General features: G+C 45.3%; 1 protein-coding gene across 15 annotated transcripts in view; it reads left to right on the plus strand.

Moving 5' to 3' along the window:
• Positions 1–23,328, plus strand: part of kif1aa (kinesin family member 1Aa) — a 57,800-nt gene that overhangs the window by 16,774 nt on the left and 17,698 nt on the right. For 3 of the 15 annotated variants that reach the window (XM_035413554.1, XM_035413556.1, XM_035413559.1), the window contains exons 3-37: positions 180–253; positions 431–610; positions 941–1,009; positions 1,122–1,300; positions 2,397–2,508; positions 2,778–2,855; positions 3,003–3,068; positions 3,186–3,203; positions 3,405–3,483; positions 3,658–3,736; positions 4,294–4,436; positions 5,417–5,455; positions 8,516–8,718; positions 9,529–9,608; positions 9,756–9,831; positions 11,577–11,656; positions 12,457–12,563; positions 12,706–12,789; positions 13,123–13,303; positions 13,555–13,627; positions 13,726–13,816; positions 14,112–14,260; positions 14,393–14,571; positions 14,893–15,030; positions 17,163–17,281; positions 17,557–17,663; positions 17,785–17,920; positions 18,321–18,483; positions 19,257–19,347; positions 19,488–19,606; positions 19,742–19,797; positions 21,740–21,848; positions 22,246–22,312; positions 22,507–22,591; positions 22,712–22,817. In XM_035413554.1, coding sequence (XP_035269445.1) covers positions 180–253; positions 431–610; positions 941–1,009; positions 1,122–1,300; positions 2,397–2,508; positions 2,778–2,855; positions 3,003–3,068; positions 3,186–3,203; positions 3,405–3,483; positions 3,658–3,736; positions 4,294–4,436; positions 5,417–5,455; positions 8,516–8,718; positions 9,529–9,608; positions 9,756–9,831; positions 11,577–11,656; positions 12,457–12,563; positions 12,706–12,789; positions 13,123–13,303; positions 13,555–13,627; positions 13,726–13,816; positions 14,112–14,260; positions 14,393–14,571; positions 14,893–15,030; positions 17,163–17,281; positions 17,557–17,663; positions 17,785–17,920; positions 18,321–18,483; positions 19,257–19,347; positions 19,488–19,606; positions 19,742–19,797; positions 21,740–21,848; positions 22,246–22,312; positions 22,507–22,591; positions 22,712–22,817 — 3,715 coding nt within the window. Of the gene's footprint in view, positions 1–179; positions 254–430; positions 611–940; positions 1,010–1,121; positions 1,301–2,396; positions 2,509–2,777; positions 2,856–3,002; positions 3,069–3,185; positions 3,204–3,404; positions 3,484–3,657; positions 3,737–4,293; positions 4,437–5,416; positions 5,456–8,515; positions 8,719–9,528; positions 9,609–9,755; positions 9,832–11,576; positions 11,657–12,456; positions 12,564–12,705; positions 12,790–13,122; positions 13,304–13,554; positions 13,628–13,725; positions 13,817–14,111; positions 14,261–14,392; positions 14,572–14,892; positions 15,031–17,162; positions 17,282–17,556; positions 17,664–17,784; positions 17,921–18,320; positions 18,484–19,256; positions 19,348–19,487; positions 19,607–19,741; positions 19,798–21,739; positions 21,849–22,245; positions 22,313–22,506; positions 22,818–23,328 lie in introns of all 15 variants that reach the window. The other 12 variants (XM_035413557.1, XM_035413558.1, XM_035413562.1 and 9 more) reach the window with 7 other exon arrangements.

Genomic DNA, 23,328 nt, shown 5'->3' on the forward strand with positions numbered 1-23,328 from the left:
ATTTACATACTGTGTTTTAAGCCGTAGTAAGACAAAAACTCTGAATAAGACAGCAATTACCTGTGACTGTATGCAGTTTAGTGCAGAGGATGTAGAGGTCTTTTGCTCACTGGCTGCAGAGCTGGTGACTCAAGCCCGGGTGTGACTCCTCTGACCCTCATCCAAATCGTGTCTTTCAGCTATCCTCAACCCCAAGCAGCCCAAAGAAAACAAGAGTTTCAACTTTGATTACTCGTACTGGTCACATACCTCGGTGAGTGGATTCGTTCCTTAGGCCTTGAATATACTGAAATTTTTTTATGTCCATCCTCCTATATACAATTGGAACAGTTTCCCAGCCAGAAATGCGTAACCAGTTGCGGTGGATACTCTGTGGTGTAGACCATAGAGTAGTGGTGGAAGTCTAACACAGCCTGTTGTCTGTTTGCAGCCAGAGGACACAAACTATGCATCCCAGCTGCAAGTGTACAGAGACATTGGGGAGGAGATGCTGCTGCATGCCTTCGAAGGCTACAACGTCTGCATCTTTGCCTATGGGCAGACCGGGGCTGGCAAGTCCTATACCATGATGGGCAGACAGGAGAAGGACCAACAGGGCATCATCCCACTGGTATTACGCACAGAATACAGTGCACTCTGTGACATACAGCACACTCAGACTGCTCACTGCAGTGCTTTCATGTGTTCGTCTTTATCCATGCTATACAGTACGTACAATGTGTTTTCAGGACAATGCAAAGGCCTCCCCCCTGCTGGTGGGAGAGAGACATGACACTAGTACAGCAAACATATTATAACAAAACTAGTCTATAAACCTCCATCCATACTCTGTCAACAGACACTACATGGCAATGCTGTTTAAATTCATTTTGGAAATTGCAGACAATGTGAGCAATATAATAAATATCATATCTAAAATGCTTGATTGTTTTCCTCCCAGATGTGTGAAGACCTCTTCACCAAAATCAACGACAGCAATAACGACAACAGCAAGTCCTACTCGGTGGAGGTGAGCCCGACCCGTCTCCTCCCCCTGTGACTCTCAGAGGTAGTGATGTCATCACTTTTCCCTGCCTGGACCGGGGTGCTCCTCTCACACATTCTCCCGCCCCTTTGCCCAGGTGAGCTACATGGAGATCTACTGTGAGCGCGTTCGGGACCTGCTCAACCCTAAAAACAAGGGGAACCTGCGCGTGAGGGAGCACCCGCTCATGGGGCCCTATGTGGAGGACCTCTCCAAGCTGGCTGTCACCTCCTACAATGACATCCAGGACCTGATGGACTCCGGAAACAAAGCCAGGTTGTGGATTGCCGCTTGCCCGTCTGATGCAGGGCTGAAATCAGTGCCACAATTCTCCTCCTGACGGAATAGTTCCACAGTGGGCCCCACAAGGGCATAACTTCATTTGAACATTTCACTTTCAATTTAAGTGACACAGCAAGGCTTATTGTATTGTAGTACCGGGAGCACATTGGGCACTACTGACAGCCATGTACTTTATCAGTGAGGGTCCTGGAGACAAATGCACTGCCCACAGCCGGCATGTAACTATAGAGGGTTTTGTAGAGGCTGTGAAGCAAGTTTTAAAAATAAATTAATAAAGAATTGGCACCCCACATGGGACGGAACATGTCCAATTCCCTCCCTAATGTGGCAATATGACTATTTGTCGCCATGTTCATGCGTGATCCCCACTGCTGATTTGGGGAGGGTGAAGACATTGTGGTTCTTCTCTGAAAGACGTTGTGTCACCATGCAAGAAGCAAATGAATGATTTTTTTTATTATCAAACAGAAATGTATTACTGACTAATGAGGACTTCACATCAATGCATAAATCCATCTGTTTAGTTTATGTTACTTTGAGCCAAACAGCTGAAATTGCTAACAAACAGATTTAGACCTGTCCCATTAGCCAAGAACATATTAACGCAATTATCCTGTGTAATGAGTCAAAGAGAAAGCGGCCTACACAGAAGAGTCTGTTTTTTAAAAAAAATGGCACCACGTCGCACAGCGTGCAGAATTAGACATGCAAGCAGTGAAGTCTTCATCTGCCTGAGAATTAGGAACTAGAGGTTCAATTAATTAATCTGCCCTTTGCTTATAAGAGCTCCACCACAGCAGGGAGGGTTTGGTGAAATAATCAACTGTACTGACGATACATTTTAAAATGGTTATGGGTCATGAGTTCAACTCTATTTTCGATCTTTATACATCACACATGCAAGAAGACCTCTTTTTATGCTGTGGAAGAGTTTTAGCTCTCATGACAAGCAGTAGATTTTATATGCACCAAATATCTGCTGTCATACTGGCTTCTGTGCGGCCAGGAAAATATTGCAAGACTAATTTTTAAATTTATTTCGGCATCTCACCATCGCCTTTTTTCTCAGGACGGTGGCGGCAACCAACATGAACGAGACCAGCAGCCGCTCCCACGCCGTCTTCAATATCATCTTCACGCAGAAGCGGCACGACGCCGAAACCGATAACACCTCCGAGAAGGTAGGTGGCGCTCTCACAGTCCAAGTGGCCATCTAATACAAGTGGAGGAGAGCGCTCTTTAGTCCTACTGCCGGCAAATCTATTTGAGCATGAAATGTATTAAAGACAGGAATCCTCAGCTGCTGCTGAGGTCACGTTGACAATGTTTGAATGTTCGGTAACCGGCTAACACACAGCATGTGACGCATGTGGCATGACTGTGGGATTGTGATGTGGTAGCTGGGATGTCTGCCCTTGGAGGTGAGAGACTTCTCTTGTGAATGTTTCAGGTTAGCAAAATCAGCTTAGTGGATCTGGCTGGGAGCGAAAGGGCAGACTCCACAGGAGCCAAAGGCACAAGACTGAAGGTGAGTTAGTCTTCCACCGGTCACGGACTGCTACTACACACTGTGACAAGAGCAGAAGACCAAAAAAGAGTAACAGTAAAATATTATCAAATGTGTTCTTCAGTGCCTTCAGTTCTCATGACATTTGCCCTCTATGGTCTTTCTCAGGAAGGGGCAAACATCAATAAATCCCTGACTACACTAGGAAAAGTTATTTCAGCATTGGCTGAGGTGGTAAGTATCAAGCTTTCAACAAACTATGGTTTCTGAGCTAGTCCAGTTATTGCACCTGAGATATATGAATATCACAAAATATATTCACAATAATACTTTTTTGTATTTATTTTTTAGGATTCTGGAGGAAATAAGGTAAACTTGAATTTCAAAAAAATTAAAATAATAAAAGTACTTATGCAAATCAGTATAGTTCAAGTATATTGTGATCTCTGGACCTTGAAGACTGAAAACCTGTACACCTGTAGTTCATCTACTTTTACATTTTTTGCATATTTTTCATATTCATGTAGATTTTGTCCTAATGAGTTGTTGTTGTCCTAATCTTTTGCACAGAACAAGAAGAAGAAAAAGGTGGAGAGCTTTATTCCATACAGAGATTCTGTGTTGACATGGCTGCTAAGGGAGAACCTGGGTATGAATCTCTTCTCCATGCTTTCAAAGTTTCAGATTACTGAGTGAGATATTTATTCATGTATATATTAGCAGATATAAACCTACCTTCAGCCTAAATGTTAACAGACCTCCCTGTAACTACTGTAGATAGTAGAAGGGTTTTCATTGGCTTGTCATATCTCCTCTCTTTCAGGGGGAAACTCCCGAACCGCTATGGTGGCGGCCCTCAGCCCAGCTGACATAAACTATGACGAGACCCTCAGCACCCTCAGGTACGACCAGGGGCGCCGCCCGGGTCTTTTTTTACCCCATGAAAAGAACTCACTTTGGGCCCTGCCGCAGCAGGACACCCCATTCCAGCACAATTACTGCGCAATTTTCTCAGGATCCCTGTCAGTCAGGGCACCTGGAAGCATCGTAACCCTTTCACCCCCTCAATGTGGCACAGCTGGGAATGTCCATCAGGGACAGAGGTGCACACCAGCAGCTCAACTCTCCAGCAGTGTCATTGTATGGAGAGACCACTTATGTCACGCTGAAAATCACGCGCACTGCGAGTGAATTATGTAACGGCAGATCACCTTGCTGTCCGGCCACCCTCCACCGCGAGGCCTGCCCTTCAGTCGCCCTTCAAAGTCGCTGGTGCAGTGGCGTGCGCCTCCAGAGGTCGCTGCTGAATCGAGTAATTGGGACCCCGTGAGATTCAGCTGAGATGGTTGCGCTTCTGCCAAAGGCTGCACCTGACGCTCTGGGGTCTTTCTCCCCCCGTGCGCGACGATTCGTCTCTCCCCGCCCCTCACCTCGCCGTGCTCTCCTTCCTCCGTCGCAGGTATGCTGATCGGGCCAAGCAGATCCGCTGCAACGCTGTCATCAACGAGGACCCCAACAACCGGCTGGTGCGTGAGCTCAAAGAGGAGGTGTCCCGGCTGAAGGACCTCCTCTATGCCCAAGGCCTCGGGGACATCATTGAGAGTAAGGGTCTGTGCCGCTCATGTGGGTGGCAGCATCCATAGAGCCCTCCACACATTGACAGGAACCAGGATGTAATGCTCCTCCACACATTTTACAGGAACCTGGGCATATATTGAAACAGATATAGTCCAAAGCACAGCTGTGACACAGACAGACACAGTTTTGGACATGAACACATAGCTACAACCACAATGCATTGTACAAAATTCCTAGGCAGAAATAGGGTAATATTAAACCTCACCTACAAACACACAGGTTGACACACAGTCGCACTGCACATACAGTACATACATCCCTGTATATACAAGAAATACACAAATGCAGTTCCTCATGCAACCACAATGAACTGAAAGATGTGTGTACAAACAAGACTAAGACAGGCACATACTGTACAGTAACAGTAGCTTGAGCAGACATGGAAACGGGATAAAACATGATCAGTGACAAATACTGACAGTCCAACACAGCACTGAATCTCGCTCTGCAACCACTCTTCCCCTTGCACATGCTGTCACTTCTTTCTTTGTCTCCTCCGCTGACATCTCACAGCCTCTATCCTGTCCTTTCAACTATACTTGTAAGGACATGGATAGAGCCTGGGGTCCCCTGTGCTGGTCATCTTAATGAGCGTTGAGTTAAAAAATCACGCAGGGTATTCTGTTATAGTTAATCAAATCTTTACCTTTCAATCATCACTTTAAATAATTCTGTCTGATTTCAACTTGAACATTATGAGAAATCCTTTAGAAAAATTCTGTAAATAGATCATATCTGGAAGACAAACGAATAAATGTGTCATACAGTGTGATCCACCCGAACAGAATGCCTTTGTGCGATTCAAAGGACAGCCCTAAGTGCTACTAAAGCACATCGCTCGCAAGGGTACTATACTGTCTGGAGGCGGTGCTGCATGAGCCTATTTCTGTCAGGAGTGTGTGGATGTGTCTCACGGTGCTCTCTTCTCTGTCTTTCCTTCTCAGCGTGTCGGGGGCCTGCCACTGAAATCGCTGGTTTGAAATGTGTGTTTCCTTGGTTCTGCTCAGCTTTGCAGATTACAGTGATTTAGCAGGACTCTCTGCAGCACCAGAGTCCCAGTAGTGCGGAATACTCTAATGAAACTCATGAAAGAGCAGTTTCTGGAAGGATCTAAAATCAATACTAGATAGTGCATTTGGCAGATATTTGTCCGTGCACTTTCATATCCCCATTTTAAAACCCTAAAGGCAAGGGATGCAAATTTTTCTTGAATGAAGGAATATAGCTGTAGGTGTGGAGTTGTCTAATTATAAACTGAAATCTCTCCTTAAGTAAATATTGAGATTTCAGTCTTTAGCGACTGCATTATGTTTTCTCAATGAGGATGCCTGGGATAGTGAAGCTGGTGTATGCAGGGCTGTGAGCAGGTTTAGCACAGCTTCACTGGCTCTGGCCAGGGCAAAGTGGGGATTCTCCCCTGCAGGAGTTATTGGAGGAAGCGGGGGTTGTGATTAGTGGGAGGGTGGCTGTGCGCACGGCCTGGCCTTAGTGCCTGGCTGTCTCTGGTGCTGCAGGGCTGCTCTCTGGGCCTGTGGGTCGCCACGCTTCCGGCTGCAGCTCTGGCCTTAGTGCCTGGCTGCCTCTGGTGCTGCAGGGCTGCTCTCTGGGCCCTGTGGGTCGCCACGCTTCCGGCTGCAGCCCTGGCCTTAAGGAAAGGCTCGGCTGCCCATCTCCCTTAGACAGGAGGCGTGTGGTTACGGCTCCGAGTTTCACTCAGAAACAGACGTTTGGCATACATTGACTAAAATAAGCATTGTACATATTTTTAATAAAATACTTCAGTTAATAAAATGGAATTTAAAGAATTAAATGCAGAAACACTTGTAAATTAAGACCCAAAGTGCTGTGGTAGATTGCGGCTTAAATAAAGCAAATGTAGCAGAAATGTCTCTTAAAGGCTTAAAAGACCACAGCCAATTAAGTCCTAACACTCCCTGTATTTCCCCTGTCAAGCAGCCAGTGGCACAAAAGCCACACGTGTGGGTTTAACAATGCCAGCTTTCAAAATTTCACATGCGTTCAGATTCCAATGTGCTATGTCACATGCTAGTGTGGCACCCTGACCTGAAGCACCGAGGCTTGTGATGCCCCTTCCCCCGATGGGCGCCTGAATGAACCTCCCTTGGCTGCAGCATTACGCTTGAGCTGACCCTGCCGCTGAACTCACGCCCGCCCCCGCCCACCCCCACCCCCACCCCACCCCCAAAAGTGCTTGCCCTGTGTTATGACTTGGGTGCCGCTTGCCTTCCCTTAGCTCTGTGTGCACAGTAGCACTATGGTCTAGGTGGGGCTGGGGGGTTGGGAGGGTCCTCTCATAAAACAAGACCATGTTTCAAACCAATGTAAAAAAACAGAAAAAAAGCAGTTGCTGCATATAAAAGCTCGACAAAAAAAGGGTTGCAACGTTTGGCCAAAGGTTGAAAGACGCTATTGTAAAGGGAAAGGATAAAGGGAGATTTGTTTCGCGGCTCTTGATGCAGCCCGTGTATTGCAAGCACGGTACAGCCCTGGGGACGCACATTAAAAGCTTGTTTGGAAATAATTGTTTTGCTTCTTCATGTGATCAAGTCACACATATAAAGTACATTAGCAAGAAAGACGAGTAAACGTACTGGTGTGTGTGCCACCTCTAACACACGATGGGGAAACATACAGAATCATGGGAGATTCTACTACAGTATGTGTCAGTCAAGTATCACACCCTCAGATTTTCCTCAGCTGTCTGTTGCCATGGCACCGCCACCCTGGCTAAAGCCCATAGTGCTGCCGAATGCCACTGAATGCTGTGTGTTTGCTTAATGAGCTGCTGGACATGATGTGCTAAAAATGGCAGAATTCCACAGTAGAATTCCACGGAATGTTCCAGGCGACCATCCATCCCGTAGCGTTGTTGTTGCTGTTAAAAGCTATTACAGCAAACAGAAGCTCCTTTTGGCCACGGGGCGTTGCATAATTAATTTTTATCACTTTGATGTGATGAAACCATTTCAACAGGACAGAAGAAGGGATTGGCTCTTGTGTCCTGTGTGTATGTGAACGGTCTGGAACGCTTAAGTGGGCACTTTTCGGCAGACCGCAGATGGATTCGTTCTCTCTAATAATGGATTTTATACTCTTCCACAACCAGCCGATAGAGCAGTCACTGAATCCCGCCTACCTGTGAGTGCAGTTTCATTCCCAGAGTGGTGACTGGCGGGTAGTCAGAAGCACAGTTAAAGGGTTACAGTCAGCATGTTTCTGACACATCTGCTCTTAAAAGCGGTATTGGAATCGCTGTTGAATGACAGCCTTTGATTAATGTCGTGTAGTTTGGACATTTGGACCTGTTTCATTTAATGGTAGAAACCGCTTTCTAAGCACGTGTTAGCATATGCCGCAAACACATCCAGGTGACCATATACAAATAATAATGCATACGTGGTAGCTGGATGTCATGACCTAGGTGTATAGCCTTGATTTGAGTTAATTGACTCTGAAATAAACCCAGCAGTGCAGTTTAAGTGATACTTCATTCAGCCATTTTGTTCTACATTATACAGGTTACAGCCTTTTCTATGGTACATAATGGAGATAAACATGTAGTAGTTTAAGCAGCTGATGAAAACACAACATACTAAAATAAATTTCAGGGCTCTTTTAGTGAATTTAGGGGATTTACTGTTTACTATTGTTCAGAATTTGCAATGGTGCTTTGTCTGGAGCTCTAACGGTAACTGTCATAGGAGCCCTCCTGCTTTCTGACTTTAATGCTGCTGCCTGCCTCCTCTCTAACTGTCCTTGTGGTTGTGAATGGTGCAGTGGGAACCCACTAGAGATTTCAGTTGCCCTTTTCTTTTTTCTCTCTAATGTCAGTGTTGGCATTTCAATTTTCACTTCTGTTTCTTGGATTCGTTTTTCGAGCCACCTGTCTGTTTTTTCTTCTTCCTTTTCTGTTTTTCCTCCTCTCCTCTTCCTTTTCTCTGCATATTTCCGTCTCTCACCTCCCGTCCTCCCCCCTCGCCGTCCCACCTCCTGGCCCCTCCCTCCCCCTGTTCCTCTGACAGACCTATCCGATTACAAGAACAATAACAATAATCTACAAGCTGTCAGTCAAAGGGGTGATCTCTCCACAGTGACCAATGCCATGACGGGTATGAGTCCCTCCCCCTCTCTCTCCGCCCTGTCCAGCCGGGCCGGATCCATTAGCAATCTTCACGACCGCATCATGTTTAGTCCGGGCAGCGAGGAGGCTATCGAGCGGCTAAAGGTGAGCTTCAGAGATAGCGTCCCTAAAAGCTTTGAGCAGTAACACGCACGGTCCCGCCAGTTTCTGAGTCAGGGGTTCTCAGTCCTCCATCTGATGGGTCGTTGGGTCTGCTGTTTTTTATTTTCGCCTTTAAATCAGTAACCAATTCAGGCCCAAGAAATTAGTTCAAGTGAGTCAACGGTGTAATCAGCTGTTTTAATTGATCGATTAAATGCTGAGCAACAATGAAAATTAGCAGACCCTGCAACACCCCAGGACCATTATTGAGAAACCCCTACTCTAGGTGATCAGTTAGTCCCTTTGACATCCAACGCCTTGGTGGCAGATTTGTTAAACTATCCATTGACATACATTGTAGAATAAAAGCAAATGCATTAAGGTTATATTTTCATAACACATTTAAATAATGTAATATTAATAAGAATTCAATTAAAAATTATTTTATTAATGATGGTACCATATGCTATCCACGTCATGTTCCTGTCTTAGGTTATATCTTGTACTTGTCTTGGCAATTGACTGAGATTTGTTTGACTTCAATCAATTTTACAGGTCTAACACTGTTCTTATAGCCTTGCTAGATGAACTTGTAAGTCACTCTGCAAAAGAGCGTCTGCTGAAAGCCGAAGTATAAATGTAAATGTAATTTATGTTGATGCATTCATGTTAATGCACATGTAGATAATTATCAAGTTCCTACAGCTGACGTAAAGCAAGAATAATTCATCTAGGGGTTAATCTCCCTGTGACTCTGTCCGCGGTTTAATTGCTGGATTTGTATTCTCTGCGATTCGATTCGCAACCTGTCAGGAAACAGAAAAGATCATCGCCGAGCTCAATGAGACCTGGGAGGAGAAGCTGCGACGCACGGAGGCCATCCGGATGGAGAGGTGAGCGAGAGAGCGGGCGTCCGCGGACGCGGCGTTTCCCCAGCTGCGTCAGACGCGCTGAGTCACGCGGCCCTGGGAGCCTTTCGTGAGACGTAGGGCGGTTTTGCGACGTCAACCGTGATTTTTAATTATGTCAATTTTTGGCAGAGAGGCCCTGCTGGCGGAGATGGGCGTTGCCATGCGGGAGGACGGCGGCACGCTGGGCGTGTTCTCGCCAAAGAAGGTACGCAGTCCGAAAAACGGGCAGCCTGCTTTTGCCTGTCCCGTGATTTTATGCATGGGTTATTCATAAACTTTTTGGGTAACAAATCCGCATCTCACAAAATATCCTTGTCATAACAGTTATCCCTACTGATTCATAAAGGTTGCATGTTCAGGGTGACCTGTATTCAGCCATTTAGACTAGATTAGCACAATCAGAAAACATCTGGTAATGTCATTTTTACATGAGTACGTTCACAATTTTAGTGGCAGGTTTTCACTTTTGCACTTGTCCTAGGGTCTTCGGTGGGTGCGCTGTTGTTGACTGCAAAGAATAGTGGCAGGATTAAGATTAAGTAGTTAGTAATTAATTATAAAATAGCCAAGCCAAAAATAAAATATAATCAAAATATAATATTCTCCTGTTTGTTTCCGGTGTGTATGATTTGTATTTGTGTATGGCCCATACTTGGTGTATTTTGAATATTCAGTCCCTGTAGTGGTTAATATGTTATTCATGTTAATTTATTTGAAGCCTGCACAGAGAAAGCCACAGCCTGTGTTTATTGACACAGTTGGGCTGTTTTCACCCAATGAGGTTTGTTCCAATGGAGAGCATACCTATGCTCTCTGTGTGTGCCACTTGAATTGTTGTGAATTTCCTGCCTAATCCTGTCCTCTCTCTTGTCTTTCAACAAGTTCCTCACAAAGGAATATCTGCCAAAACACCTAAACATAATTAGCCTCTCAAAATGGCCAATTGCAAAGAGGGATATTGATCTGAAAAAGCTCAAGGAAGTTAGTTTAGAACATTCCACTATATACCAATGAATGCAAACGCTGTTTGCCTTGTAAGCAAACAGCTGGCTTGTGTGTGAGAAATGTCCTGTCCAAACATGGAAAAGCAAACACATACAAGATGTGTTACAATGCTTGACAGCCAGTGTTAGCCAGAAGATTCATTAGCATTTCATGTGTATAAATCACATGTATACGATACCAGAGTCAGTTTAATCCTGAAGCACGCGTCTGTTATTCCTTTCTCTCAATTTCTTAACACTGCGCTGTTTGTGTTGTGATTAATTGGCATGAAGGCTGTGGAAGTGGAATATAAATGATCTGTAAATAGATTCAGTGTTTCTCAACCTTTGTAATGGTGGCATTTTACATTTGTGTTTTTAATTCCAGGTGGTTTTTTGCTCATTTAGGTTTGATTGACTTCTTTATTGAATATTTAGGTACATTCAGTAGATTCAGTTTATTTATTCAGAGATTTAATTTATTTACTTATAATTTTATATGTGGTACCTATGTAATGACCAATAGGAGCTCCCTAATCACTATATCTTTACAGTTCCTTCTGAGATGTTGACTGTATATAAATCCAGCAACTCCTGTACTATTGCTTTAATATCTTTCTGTTAGAGACAACACATTTCTAAGTGGACGATTCTACAGTATGTTCTGAATCCAACTGTTGAGTGACATCAAACCAAGATTAATATTCAGTAAAGCAGTTCAATCAAACCTAATTAATTATGAACAATAGGACAAAAAACCTGCAGACACAGTGTGCCCCCATGGCCTTGACCCTGTTCTAAGGAAATCTAAGCATCTGTCTTCTTGTATACATACTGTAAATACATTACAGGCACAGCTAAAGGAGCTCTGAATTGCAAAACATTCTAACTTTGTTAGATGTGAAATGTGTTCCTGTTATGTTTCTAAGGAAGCTTGGAATGGAATAAATTTTTTTTTCTTTTTCAGACCCCACATTTGGTGAACCTGAATGAAGACCCTCTTATGTCAGAGTGTCTGCTCTACTACATTAAAGATGGAATTACCAGGTATAAGACCCTAATAATATAGTCACAAAAGAGTTACGCTAGCAAATGGCTCCAAGCAAGGCTCCAAATTTTTGCTGAGCAAATCAGGAGACTTTTTCTGGAGGTATAGGATAATTTAGTTCCACAAGTTGAATGTGAATCTGTGTATGTATATGCATATTTATATTTCCGAGTATTGAAACACATTTTCACTCTTTCATACAGAAAATGAACCACACATTTTGATTTGTAATTTATTCAGATTGGTTGACTTTCTTACACAATTGTATAATACCTGTTAACACATCCATTGTTTTGGTAAATTGCAGTACCTTGTGCAGTCAGCGATACCTTCTCAACATGCTAACAGTACTAAACTTTTTCTAAAATAGATCTGAAAAATTTTGCGTGCGTGGGAGAAGGACACCTGCAAAATGACGTTGATTAGCATCCTGTTTATAAACTCATCTTTGTCGGACACCACCATCATGTGGTGATTGTGGTATTGGGAAAACTGAAGGAAGAAAACCTCATTAACAAACCAAATTCCACACTCATTCATTTTTGGTTTTTTTGCAACTATTAGCATTAGTTTTTGAAGTTTTTTTTCTTGGCAGTCTGAAGGATTTGCTTTTTTTTCCTGCTTATACCTGCATTCAGGAAACCCACCTGATATCAGGACAGAATCATCGCTTACATAAGTTTAACACCGTCCTCACACCAGTTTCTATGGTGTTATCAATTCAGAGACGGGGGTGTTTTTCATCCCACTCGTGTGTTAGCTGGTTGCTGAGGCGCGAATCTGTTTTTTTTTTTATCAGGGTGGGGCGCGAGGACGCCAGTAGCCGCCAGGACATCGTTCTGAGCGGCCATTTCATCAAAGACGAACACTGCACGTTCACCAGCACCAGCGGCCCGCACGAAGAAGGTGAGCAGCCCGTTGGAGCCGGTGATTCCTTTTTGCCGTTCTGTTCGCTGTGAGGGCTGTGGGGGAACCGGTATTGGTGAGCGATCAGTGATGATAAGCGACGGGCGTGCATCCCCTCACGGCGCTCTCTCTGTACGTGCAGCAGCAGTCATCTTGGAACCCTGTGAGGGAGCAGAGACCTACGTCAACGGGAAGAGAGTGACGGAGCCCACCGTTCTCCGATCAGGTGGGTCCGCCCTCTCGGCTCCCTCTCCCTGTAGTGCCCCCCGATGGACGCGGAGCGCAGCTACGCCCTCTCCCCTTTCTGAACTCTGCACCTCGGCAGAAGAACCTCCTATGTGACAGTGCTTGTATGTTCTCGTTTGTGTTAGCGTTAATCAGTTTAACCTTCAGGGTCCAAGTTGAACTATGCGGTTGTTCCCTGCACTTGGACCGGTACTTCTCTCTAGGGTTTTTCGACATACTTGTTCCTGGTTATGGTTATACACTTTGTTGTATGTCGCTCTGGATAAGAGCGTCTGCCAAATGCCTGTAATGTAATGTGTGTGTGCTCCTCCAGGGAACCGCATCATCTTGGGGAAGAGCCACGTGTTCCGCTTCAACCACCCGGAGCAGGCGCGGCAGGAGCGGGAGCGCACGCCCTGCGCCGAGACCCCGGTCGAGCCCGTGGACTGGGCCTTCGCCCAGAGGGAACTGCTGGAGAAGCAGGGCATTGACATGAAACAGGAGATGGAGCAGAGGTAGGACAGAGGAGTGAACATCTCATTGGCCGAGTGGTGGGGGTGGGGAAGTGGGACATATTTATCAGGGTAGGCCAAGTGTGGTGATGACAGGCATACCAAAAAAGAAAGTGTTAGTGTTTTAACCACTAATGGGTATACGTTATTTAGTTGGTTGAGCCGTAACATTAGTCCCCCTATAAACTAGTTGGGTGACATTTCCTACATCTATTACTGATCCCTCAGTTAACCACCTGTCACTCTCTCTGCAGGCTCCAGGAACTAGAGGACCAGTACCGCAGGGAGAGAGAAGAAGCCAACAATCTCTTAGAACAACAGAGACTGGTGAGCTTCTCTGACTCAGCCATAGGCTTGTTGTTCTGTTTCTGTCTGATGTTCATGACAGAGGGCCTTGGACTGACCAATGCGTTTTCTTTCCTCAGGACTATGAGAGCAAGCTGGAGGCCCTTCAGAAGCAGGTGGATCGTTGTTACCCAGAAATTCCTGAGGAAGAAGAGGAACCTGAAGAGGAAGGTGAGGATATCATGACATGTATATTATGAGCATATGAGTTATTGATCCAGTGTCCATTAAGATTTGATATTCATGTATGGCACTGTAAGAAGGGTAGAAACCTGGCATCTCTGTGGAATATTTCACAGTATATAGTGAGAAAGCATCAACTGATCTTGGTAGCTGTGGGTACCCTTTGATCTTACTGTATTAGAGAATAAATATTTTGTATTCAGTGTATCTCCTTACAGTTCTAGTTTAAAAAATAAATAATCTGACCATGAATCCTTTGACTAACAATGCGCTCTTTCCACAGTGCAATGGACAGACCGGGAGATGGAGCTAGCGCTGTGGGCTTTCCGCAAGTGGAAGTGGTACCAGTTCACCTCCTTGAGAGACCTGCTGTGGGGGAACGCCATCTTCCTGAAGGAGGCCAATGCCATCAGCGTGGAGCTGAAGAAGAAGGTGAGTTCAGGAACTCCTGAGGAATGCCAGCCGCAGCTCACCCATTCCATGCGGAGGTCACAGATCCCACTATGGTCTCAAATGTCTTGAGTGGTTCGTTCTCGCCATTGAAATCTTATGTTTGTCTGACAGGTTCAGTTCCAGTTTGTGCTGCTGACGGACACGCTGTACTCTCCTCTCCCTCCTGACCTGCTGCCTCCTGACGCAGCCAAAGACAGAGAGAAACGCCCCTTCCCCCGCACCATCGTGGCCGTGGAGGTGCAGGACCAGAAGAACGGGGCCACTCACTACTGGACCTTGGAGAAACTCAGGTACATTTTCCCAGAAATTGAATATTTAGTACCTGCAACCAACTGTCCACATGAAACACGTTTATGTCAATGGGATTCATCTCACAGACAATGGTTCTTTACTGTAGAACTGCAACTGAAGGAGTGTAGGCTTTATCGGGATGAAGAGGTTCACTCAAAGATAGAATCTCATTGAATGAAGTTGTGTCTTCATTACGTTCTTTCTTGCAGTCCCAAGAATCTGGTGTTTATCTTTGATTGCTAAGACCTAGAACATCTAGTGTCCTTTCTGTCAAAAAAAACTCTGCGTGCCTGTCAGATGAGAATTCTCTTCTCTTGCAGGCAGAGGCTGGATCAGATGCGGGAGATGTACGACCGTGCAGCGGAGGTGCCCAACAGCGCCATTGAGGACTGTGACAACGTGCTGACAGGCGGGGACCCGTTCTACGACCGGTTCCCCTGGTTCCGCCTGGTGGGCCGGTGAGTGCGGCGGTACCCGTCGCGTCACACCGAGTGCGAGCCGTGGCGTCCGGCAGCCCTCGGCAAACGTCTTGTAGACAAAAAGAGACGGAATGCTCTCGTCCAACCAGCTCACACAGCCCCTGGATGCTTTTACTCCTCTGCTTTACTCCTCCCTGGGAAATGCCAAAGCTCAACAAATATGATGGGCTGCAGTGGGTTGCAGAACATGCAGTTCTGGTTTGTGCACTTGACTGTATTGTCTGGTTTATACATGCATTTTTCCAAACCCAAATGAGGTCTGAACATTTCGTTTTTCACATTTGAAGCCACCCCAGAAAACTGTCATTCTTGAATCATTTTGAAAATCACTCTCCAACAGTCACCAAAATGAGGGGAAAACAAAGTCATAACATTTTTGCACTGAAAGTTATATAAATCAATATTATTCAGTTTTAATGTGATTTATTCCCACAGAAAGTAACCTTGTTTTCACTAAAAAAAACCAGACTCGTGTCAATAATATTTTTTACAGTCAGTATTTATAGTTGTGCCCAGTGTTGCAGATAAAATCACAGAATTATGCTGGGGTGGCAGATCTCTGGTTAGCTTTTCACAATACAGGCTTATAAACCCCCTTGCAGACAGGGCTCCTGCTGTGGCACAGTAGGCGTAATCTGCGTTTATCTTGTACTAACCCAGTTCCCATATCTCTGACTGCACCAGCACCACCATTTAGAACACATGCGTGAGTGCATAACCAATTGCACCCCCTGCCTCACCCTCTCCGACCCTGACTCTGACATTACTGAGCTTGCTGACAAGCTGGAGGACCTGGGCCATGAGATCTTTGTGGACGGCCTGTGCTCAGAGCTGGGGGATGAGGGAACACTCTGTCCAGGCTCCGGCAAAGGCCAGGATCCTTTTTTTTATTACAGCTGGCCTCTGTTCAGTTTTCTGGGAAGCTTTGGTGAGGACTCAGGAGCATGCTGGGAGAAGAAACTGGCTCTTTCATGCTCACACTGAGGGCCGTTCTATGGCCGCTTCTCACACCGACTCATGGGAGCATTACCATTCAGCCTCAGGCCTGTTCGTATTCAGAAGCTTCACCGGGGGGAAAAGGGGGCAGAAAAAGCAATTGAAACGAGAGCAGTAGCAGCTCTGGAAAGCTTTGACACGTCTGTGGGAGTAAATTAGGCTGCCAGAGCCAGCTGGATGTTAGTGGCGCTACATTCGGTACTGGCGGGCCTGGGTTTTCATAACTGCGTCCTTTTATAGGTTTTGAGGAGGAGGTGTTATGCTGTGACCAGTGTTTGATCTTCCACGAAGGAGGAGTGATGACACGTTTTAAGTTACACAGGGATTGGCAGTACAGTTAAAATGGTGCAGGTCCACTGCTAAGTTGATTTGAGACTAATTTGGCTTTTGTTTGCTTATATGGCAAATGTTACAGATATAGTGCATGTTATGGTTGACAGTTACCATCCAAAACAGGACAAAACGGAGGAAATCGCAGCAATGCCAAAAAAAGGGGAAAGCCATGGAACTGCCAACAAACGGTCAAAATCACAGAATCAGTGACACCTGTGACAAACACCCAGTCTTAGATATTAAGAGCCACAAAAAACAAATGCTATGATATTAAGCCAGTTTTATTAAGGGATTTACATTTTCTTTATCCTGGAACTAATAGGATAAGTCAGATTCGCACCTTTCATTTTAGGAAATGACGTCAAAAGGAGATTGTATTATAAGTATACGTTTTTTATCTTGTGGTTTAATGAACACCTTAACTGCAAAAGAACAGTGGCTGCACAGTGGTTGTCAGAGCAGCTTTACACTAATTAACGGATCTTTGTGGCACAAAATCCAACATTCTGGGTTATCTTAGGCTTTTTTGTACCAATGGTTTTTTGCCTCACCAAGCTCTGTCAAAAGCAGAATTCAGTTCCACAAAAAAAAGTGTCCAGTTGAACAATGAGGGTTGGTTTTGGCCATTGCTGGATTAGACTCGGCTTGACAGCTGTGTCATCCAGTGCAGTGTGGCCACGTGTCAGCAGTCTCCCTGATCTCCTTCTGCTTTGTTCTGCCTTATGCCTCCTCACCCCTCCCCACTCCACACCCCTTCCTCCCCACAACCCTTTCCCTTGCAGGGCTTTTGTCTATCTGAGTAACCTGTTGTATCCTGTGCCCTTGGTGCACCGGGTGGCCATTGTCAGCGAAAAGGGCGAGGTCAAGGGCTTTCTGAGGGTTGCTGTGCAGGCCATTTCTGGTAAGAACCTCTGCTCCAGAGCCCACATTCTCAGGGCTTTAGTTAATTCATTATGTAAACCTATTTGTGACTATAAACTTCCAAGACTTAAGCCACTGTTGGACTAAACATGAAAATGTACATACATTTGTTGAATAAAACATGTACTCTATGTCACCTTAGGAAAGAGTGACTGATATGATAAGCACTGTTCAGAAGAGCGAATACCCTAGTAGAATTGTTAAATCTCACGAAAGAATATGTTGCGTTTGACTTCTTGGTGAAGTGATGTGAAGGTTCCTTGTGTTATCCTCCAGCTGATGAGGAGGCCCCAGACTATGGTTCTGGCGTGCGGCAATCGGGGACAGCCAAAATTTCTTTTGAAGACCAGCAGTTTGAGAAGGTGAGGTGTTCAGCACGTGGAGAGTCGAGCCAGTCGGTCATTGGAGGATGGGTTTTATGCTTCACTTTTAGTGCATTTTAAGTTGTGTTAACAGGCTAAATTCGTTCCCTCAACTGGCTAGTTCCAGAACGAAACCCAAGCAGGTGGCATGTCACGCTCTGGGACGTCCCAGGAGGAGCTGCGCTTCGTGGAAGGAGAGGGGCAAAATTCAGACATGAGTCTCTCCGCAGATGAAGTCAACAACAACACCTGTGCGGGTAATGGACTATGAACAGAGGGAATTCGGGTGGAAATGCATGAAAATGGCCTTCAGTTAGCCACGGGTGGGCCTGGTGGGCCTAATCTGTTTCTGGATTTCACGTCAACTTCAGATCTTAAATATTTATTTCGTTTGTTCAATCATTCATGTAATTTGACATTTTTAGCTAAATATTTTTGAGAAATTAATGAAAGACAGCTGAAGACTATGTACATACACAAAACTCTAATCTACTGTGATCTAATCTACGAGTGATATAGCTCTGGCGGAGACAGCTAATTACAGCACGTAACTGAGCCAAGGTTACTGTTGGAAAGAGAAACCTGCCACTATATTGGCAGGAATGGAATTCCCCATCACTGCTTTACACTGACCATAAGCCCTGTACGCTCTCACAGCCAGCCCGGATGAACTGGACAGCCCCCTGAAGGCCAACCTGGAGGGGCCCCTGGACGGATCTCTGGAGCACCTGAGGATTGGCAGCAACTTCACCTTCAGGGTGACGGTTTTGCAGGCGTCCAGCATCTCTGCCGAGTATGCTGACATCTTCTGCCAGTTCAAGTGAGTGCTGCGTTAACACATTCTTCTCAACAGCATTTCTTTAACTTTCTTTTAACTTAAAAATGCCAATGCATTAAAATTCCAATGGAGGCAAGGATTCAAAGAAGCCCTTGAGGCTGAAAACTAGCCATATCATAGGCCTGTATTTCAGTTACAAACTGAGAACGAGGAGCTTTGATGATTGGCTGTTTATTTATTTTGCGATTTGGTTTGTGGTATGAAACCCTGTGAGATGCATCATCTCCCTTTCAAGGAGGTCCGATCAGGAGGGGTGCAGTATTGCTAGAATATAAAGAAATCGACACCGTAACGTCCAATGAAATCAAAACAAGCAGCTAGAGTTAAAATAAATACATTACGTACATTGCGTTAAATGTATAAACAATGTCCAGAGCCTCAATAAAAATTTTCTAATGTGAACATGGCCTTAAAGTAAAAGCTGTTTTTTTCCAATTCATCAAGAACCTTTGACATGTTTTAACTTTGAGACTTAACACCATAAAATCCTTGGTGTCTGAATGATAAATCACATTTTATAATTTAATCAGATAGATTCATATGGCTGGAAAGATGGAGATGGCAGTCGCAACCCAGAGACATAAAAAACCAACATGCTGTTCATATGTCTTAAGGCCATGTTTACACGCATCCTGATAGTGCTGCCTGTTCAGTTTTGGTCTGTGGTACTACAGTAAGTTCCTGATAGTGATGCCTGTTCAGTTTTGGTCTGTGGTGCTACAGTAAGTTCTCTCCCTCTCCCTCTCTGACTGCAGCTTCATTCACCGGCACGACGAGGCCTTCTCCACGGAGCCGCTGAAGAACACGGGCCGCGGGCCGCCGCTGGGCTTCTACCACGTGCAGAACGTGAGTCCATAGAGCCGGAATCAGCGCGCGAAGAATTAAGAATTTAAATTTCATTCTTTCAAGAATTAAGCCGAAAATTCTTTAAAGAATTAAGCCGAACTTTCAGTGACGGTGGAGTTTTGTGGTTTGTCTTGTTGCAGATTGCGGTGGAGGTGACAAAATCCTTTGTGGAGTACATTAAGACCCAGCCCATCGTTTTTGAGGTGTTTGGACACTACCAAAAACAGCCTTTCCCGCCTCTCTGCAAAGATCTCATCAGGTAATTTCCTCACGATATGTCTGACCTTGTTACCGTTCAAATATCAGTATTTTATTGAAACTCCATGTAACTTTGAGAAGGTTTCGTTTTTTTAAGACCGACTTAAACTTTTTTCGTCTTTTTCCGTTTTCGTAGTCCACTGCGTCCCTGCAGAAGGCAGTTCCCTCGTGTCATGCCTCTTTCCAAACCAGGTGAGGAGCGAAACAGGGATGTTCGTTCAGTGCTCATTGATTTAACAGATCCTTCAGAAGCAAATTAATATGCAACTGCAGGCTGAAAGCATTGTCTAGTGTCACCAGTTGACCCACTGAATGAGTAAACGTGATGAACTTGTTAATTTGAATTGTTTAACATCTCCACTGAAGTGGAAAGCTTTTGAAGGTTATGCAGGTAATGTACATACTGATTGTTACACTGAATCCTTGTGTGATTATGGGTGCTCGTTAGCATTTTGTTTGCTTTTGAGTTTCTGCATTTGCTCGGGAGTCCTCCCCCGTGTCCTCTCAGCTTACGCTGTTTGATGTGAACCCAGCCGAGCCTGACGCCGAAGTCGACGAAGAGCGGGAGAAGGCCATGGAGCTGATCCGCTACCTGGTGCCGGAGGTGTTCAATGGGGCGCTGGTGGACTCGCTGTCGGGCCACGCCCTGTCGGCTGCGGGCCTGGCCGCCTCCTTCCTCTGTGAAATGGAGGCTCGCGCAGCGCTGCCACCCGCACCCATCTCTATCTGTTCTGTTATCAAAGCTCAGAAGCCGGGTTGGTAACCCTCACGTGTGAAGCCAGAGGAAATCCTTTAAACCAGGCCCTCACTAAGCCACTAGTCTCAGAAAGACCGGTTTACACACAAGATAGATACTAGTCTGGCATTTGAAGACCCTGTGTCATCGTTTCTTACATCTACAGTGTTAATTAAGCCATGAGTTAAATTTAGTAATTTCTAAACACAAGGACTGGAGCTCTGACAGCATGTCTGTTCTGTAATGGATATTCGGAAATTAAATCTCCATGTGTGCAAAATGGTCTCCAAAGGATCCATACAAATTCCTCTTTTACAGGGCAGGATAACAACTTTGTTGCTTTTAGGATAAAAAACCAATTTAAAATCTCAACTGAATAAAATAGACTTAATATCACTGTATTTGTTTTCTTTGGTTCTTTATTTACAATATAACTATTCAAAAAAATGAGGATTTTGATTTCACAGGGTCTTAATATCAACACTGTTGTCAATGAGGGTGGTCATAGCTTGCTTAAATGGCATTCAAATGGCCAAAGGAGTGTAGATTAGAGACTTGATATCTCGGTGGAACAGCTCGTAAAGGGAAACATTTCCTGAATTGTGAGTGACCTTGAAATAAAATATTGCGCTGAACTGTAGAGGAATTTTCAGCATGAGTAGAAATAGCTTTTGGCTATCATAAATAGCTTTTGGCTGACCTGATTTTTGGGATTGTTCTACTGGCTTGGAAGGTTCCCTGTGTGTCTCGAGCTTTTATTTCCTTGCAGCTTCTCCTCTGAACACTTTGGCTCTCCTGGGTGCACAGCCTCCTCGCAGATTGCTGTAATTAATTAAAGTGTGATGAATGATAATGATTGCTTCAAGGGTGCGATTGCGTTTAAAAAGAGCTTGTTCTGCTTCACTGAGCTGTAAAGTAGTGGTGGGCAAGGGTGTGTGGGGGGGAGAGGTGGGTTTGAGCCAGCTCTGCATGCGTGTGATCCAATCAAAATCGGACTCCAACCAACATGGTGCATGTCTCGCAATTTCCTCTCGTGTACTGTGACCTTACAGACCCCTTTCTCAGGACCTCTGCTACATTTAGTCAATGATTATTTTGACATTTTAGGTACATGACCAGGAGAAGAAGAAATGATTGAAGTAATGCACAGGGGTTGTGGGCTAAACTGAGTAAAACTGCCTCACACCAGTACTCTGTGGACGTAGCCATCCTGACAAAAGAAGTGTCTTCTTCACAGGCTTCTGGGATGTGTGCCCTTCCTTCCCTCTCTAATCCTGTCTCTCTCTCTCTCTCTCTCTCTCTCTCGGCCTGCATGGGCCACGCCCTGTGGCCGCAAGTGTGTAGTTCCCCTTTTGACATCACACACTTCTCTGTTAAACCCGTCCCTCTCTCCTGCAGTACCCGCCACCAAGCTGACGGCGCTAACCCGCCCCACCGCCGGGCCCTGCCACTGCAAGTACGACCTCATGGTCTTCTTCGAAATCTGCGAGCTGGAGGCCAACGGAGAGTGAGTGTCTTATGCCACTGACTGCAGTCAGCACATTAAGGAAAAGCAGAGAATAGCTTTACTGTAGAAGCCATCAGTGGCTGAATTTGAGATTCATTGCCTATTAAATTTTTATCGTGGTTAACATTTCTAAACAAATTAACCAGTATATTACAATATACTGCATATATACGCACACACACACATAGTATGTGGTAATGATAATAAACATTTATGTATTTAAATAATACATCCATTCAATGTAAATCATGTGATGTACAATTTATCTGATAAACTGATTATGACAATTTAGCGAGTGGAGTTGCGTAAATCAACCAAGTAATTGCAGAAAAACTTGTTTCATAGTATTTCACTACGTCACGCTATTTCAGAATGCTTGTGTTCTTCCTCTCCGCAGCTACATTCCTGCAGTGGTGGACCACAGAGTGGGCATGCCCTGCCACGGGACCTTCATGCTGCACCAGGTACTGCCCACGCAGCCTCCATCCCTGCTCGGAGGCCAGGGGGCACCCCGAGCGCCCACTCGAAGGACGGCCCCAAACGCGAGCAATAGGCTTCACGTACTGGAGTTTCCCTTTGGCGTCCAGTCGAATCGGCGTATGTCGATTCCCGTTGTTGCCGTTAGTGATTATGACACCCTCTCGCCACCTCCCCGCAGGGCATCCAGAGGAGGATCACGGTGACCATCGTCCACGAGACCGGCGGCGACATTGAGTGGAAGGAGGTCAGGGAGCTGGTTGTGGGTAAGTTGGGTCCGGTTTCGAGTACCGGACGCCGCCGAATGCGAGCGGACCTTGTTTTGGACGTGCGGTGCGGTGGCGGGTTCCGGAAGCGTGCAATGCAGAGATCTCCGCTTTCCGCAGGGCGCATCCGCAGCACCCCGGAGGCCGACGAGACCATCATCGACCCCAACATCCTCTCCCTCAACCTCCTCTCCGCGGGGTACATTCGCCCCACGCAGGACGACAGGTGCGTAGTCAAGCCTCGCACACTGGCTGGCTGTCTGGAGAACATATCAAGATACCTGCCACCTAGTGGCTGGGAAAGGATAGGAAAAGAAACCTAGCCCAGTCGCCCAGTAGTGTTGTTATGGTTACATGCAGTAGCCTCTGAGTCCCTGTTACTTAAATCATCACTCTCAAGGTCCAAGAACCACTGGTTTGCCTTTACCTGAGAGTTAGGTGTTAATACAGTTTGGCCAATCAGTAGCATTAATTGTTCAGTTAATACCTTAATTACCTGGGGGAAAAGATTTTAGTATCCATGCTACCAATACTTTAGTGTTTGTTTCATACTGTTAGAATACATTTTATTTCTATTTGTTTTAGGCAGATTCTGAAAATCACTATATTTAAGATGAAACATGGTGTATATTTGAGCTTAGAAAGTGTGAAAATGTCTTTTGTCTTTTGGAAATATAGGCCTGTTATTCCTGTTATGAATGTTAGAATGGTTTGTTCTCACTTTAGATTATTTCACA

This window comes from Anguilla anguilla, chromosome 4, assembly GCF_013347855.1.
Source record: "Anguilla anguilla isolate fAngAng1 chromosome 4, fAngAng1.pri, whole genome shotgun sequence".
Lineage (NCBI taxonomy): Eukaryota > Metazoa > Chordata > Actinopteri > Anguilliformes > Anguillidae > Anguilla > Anguilla anguilla.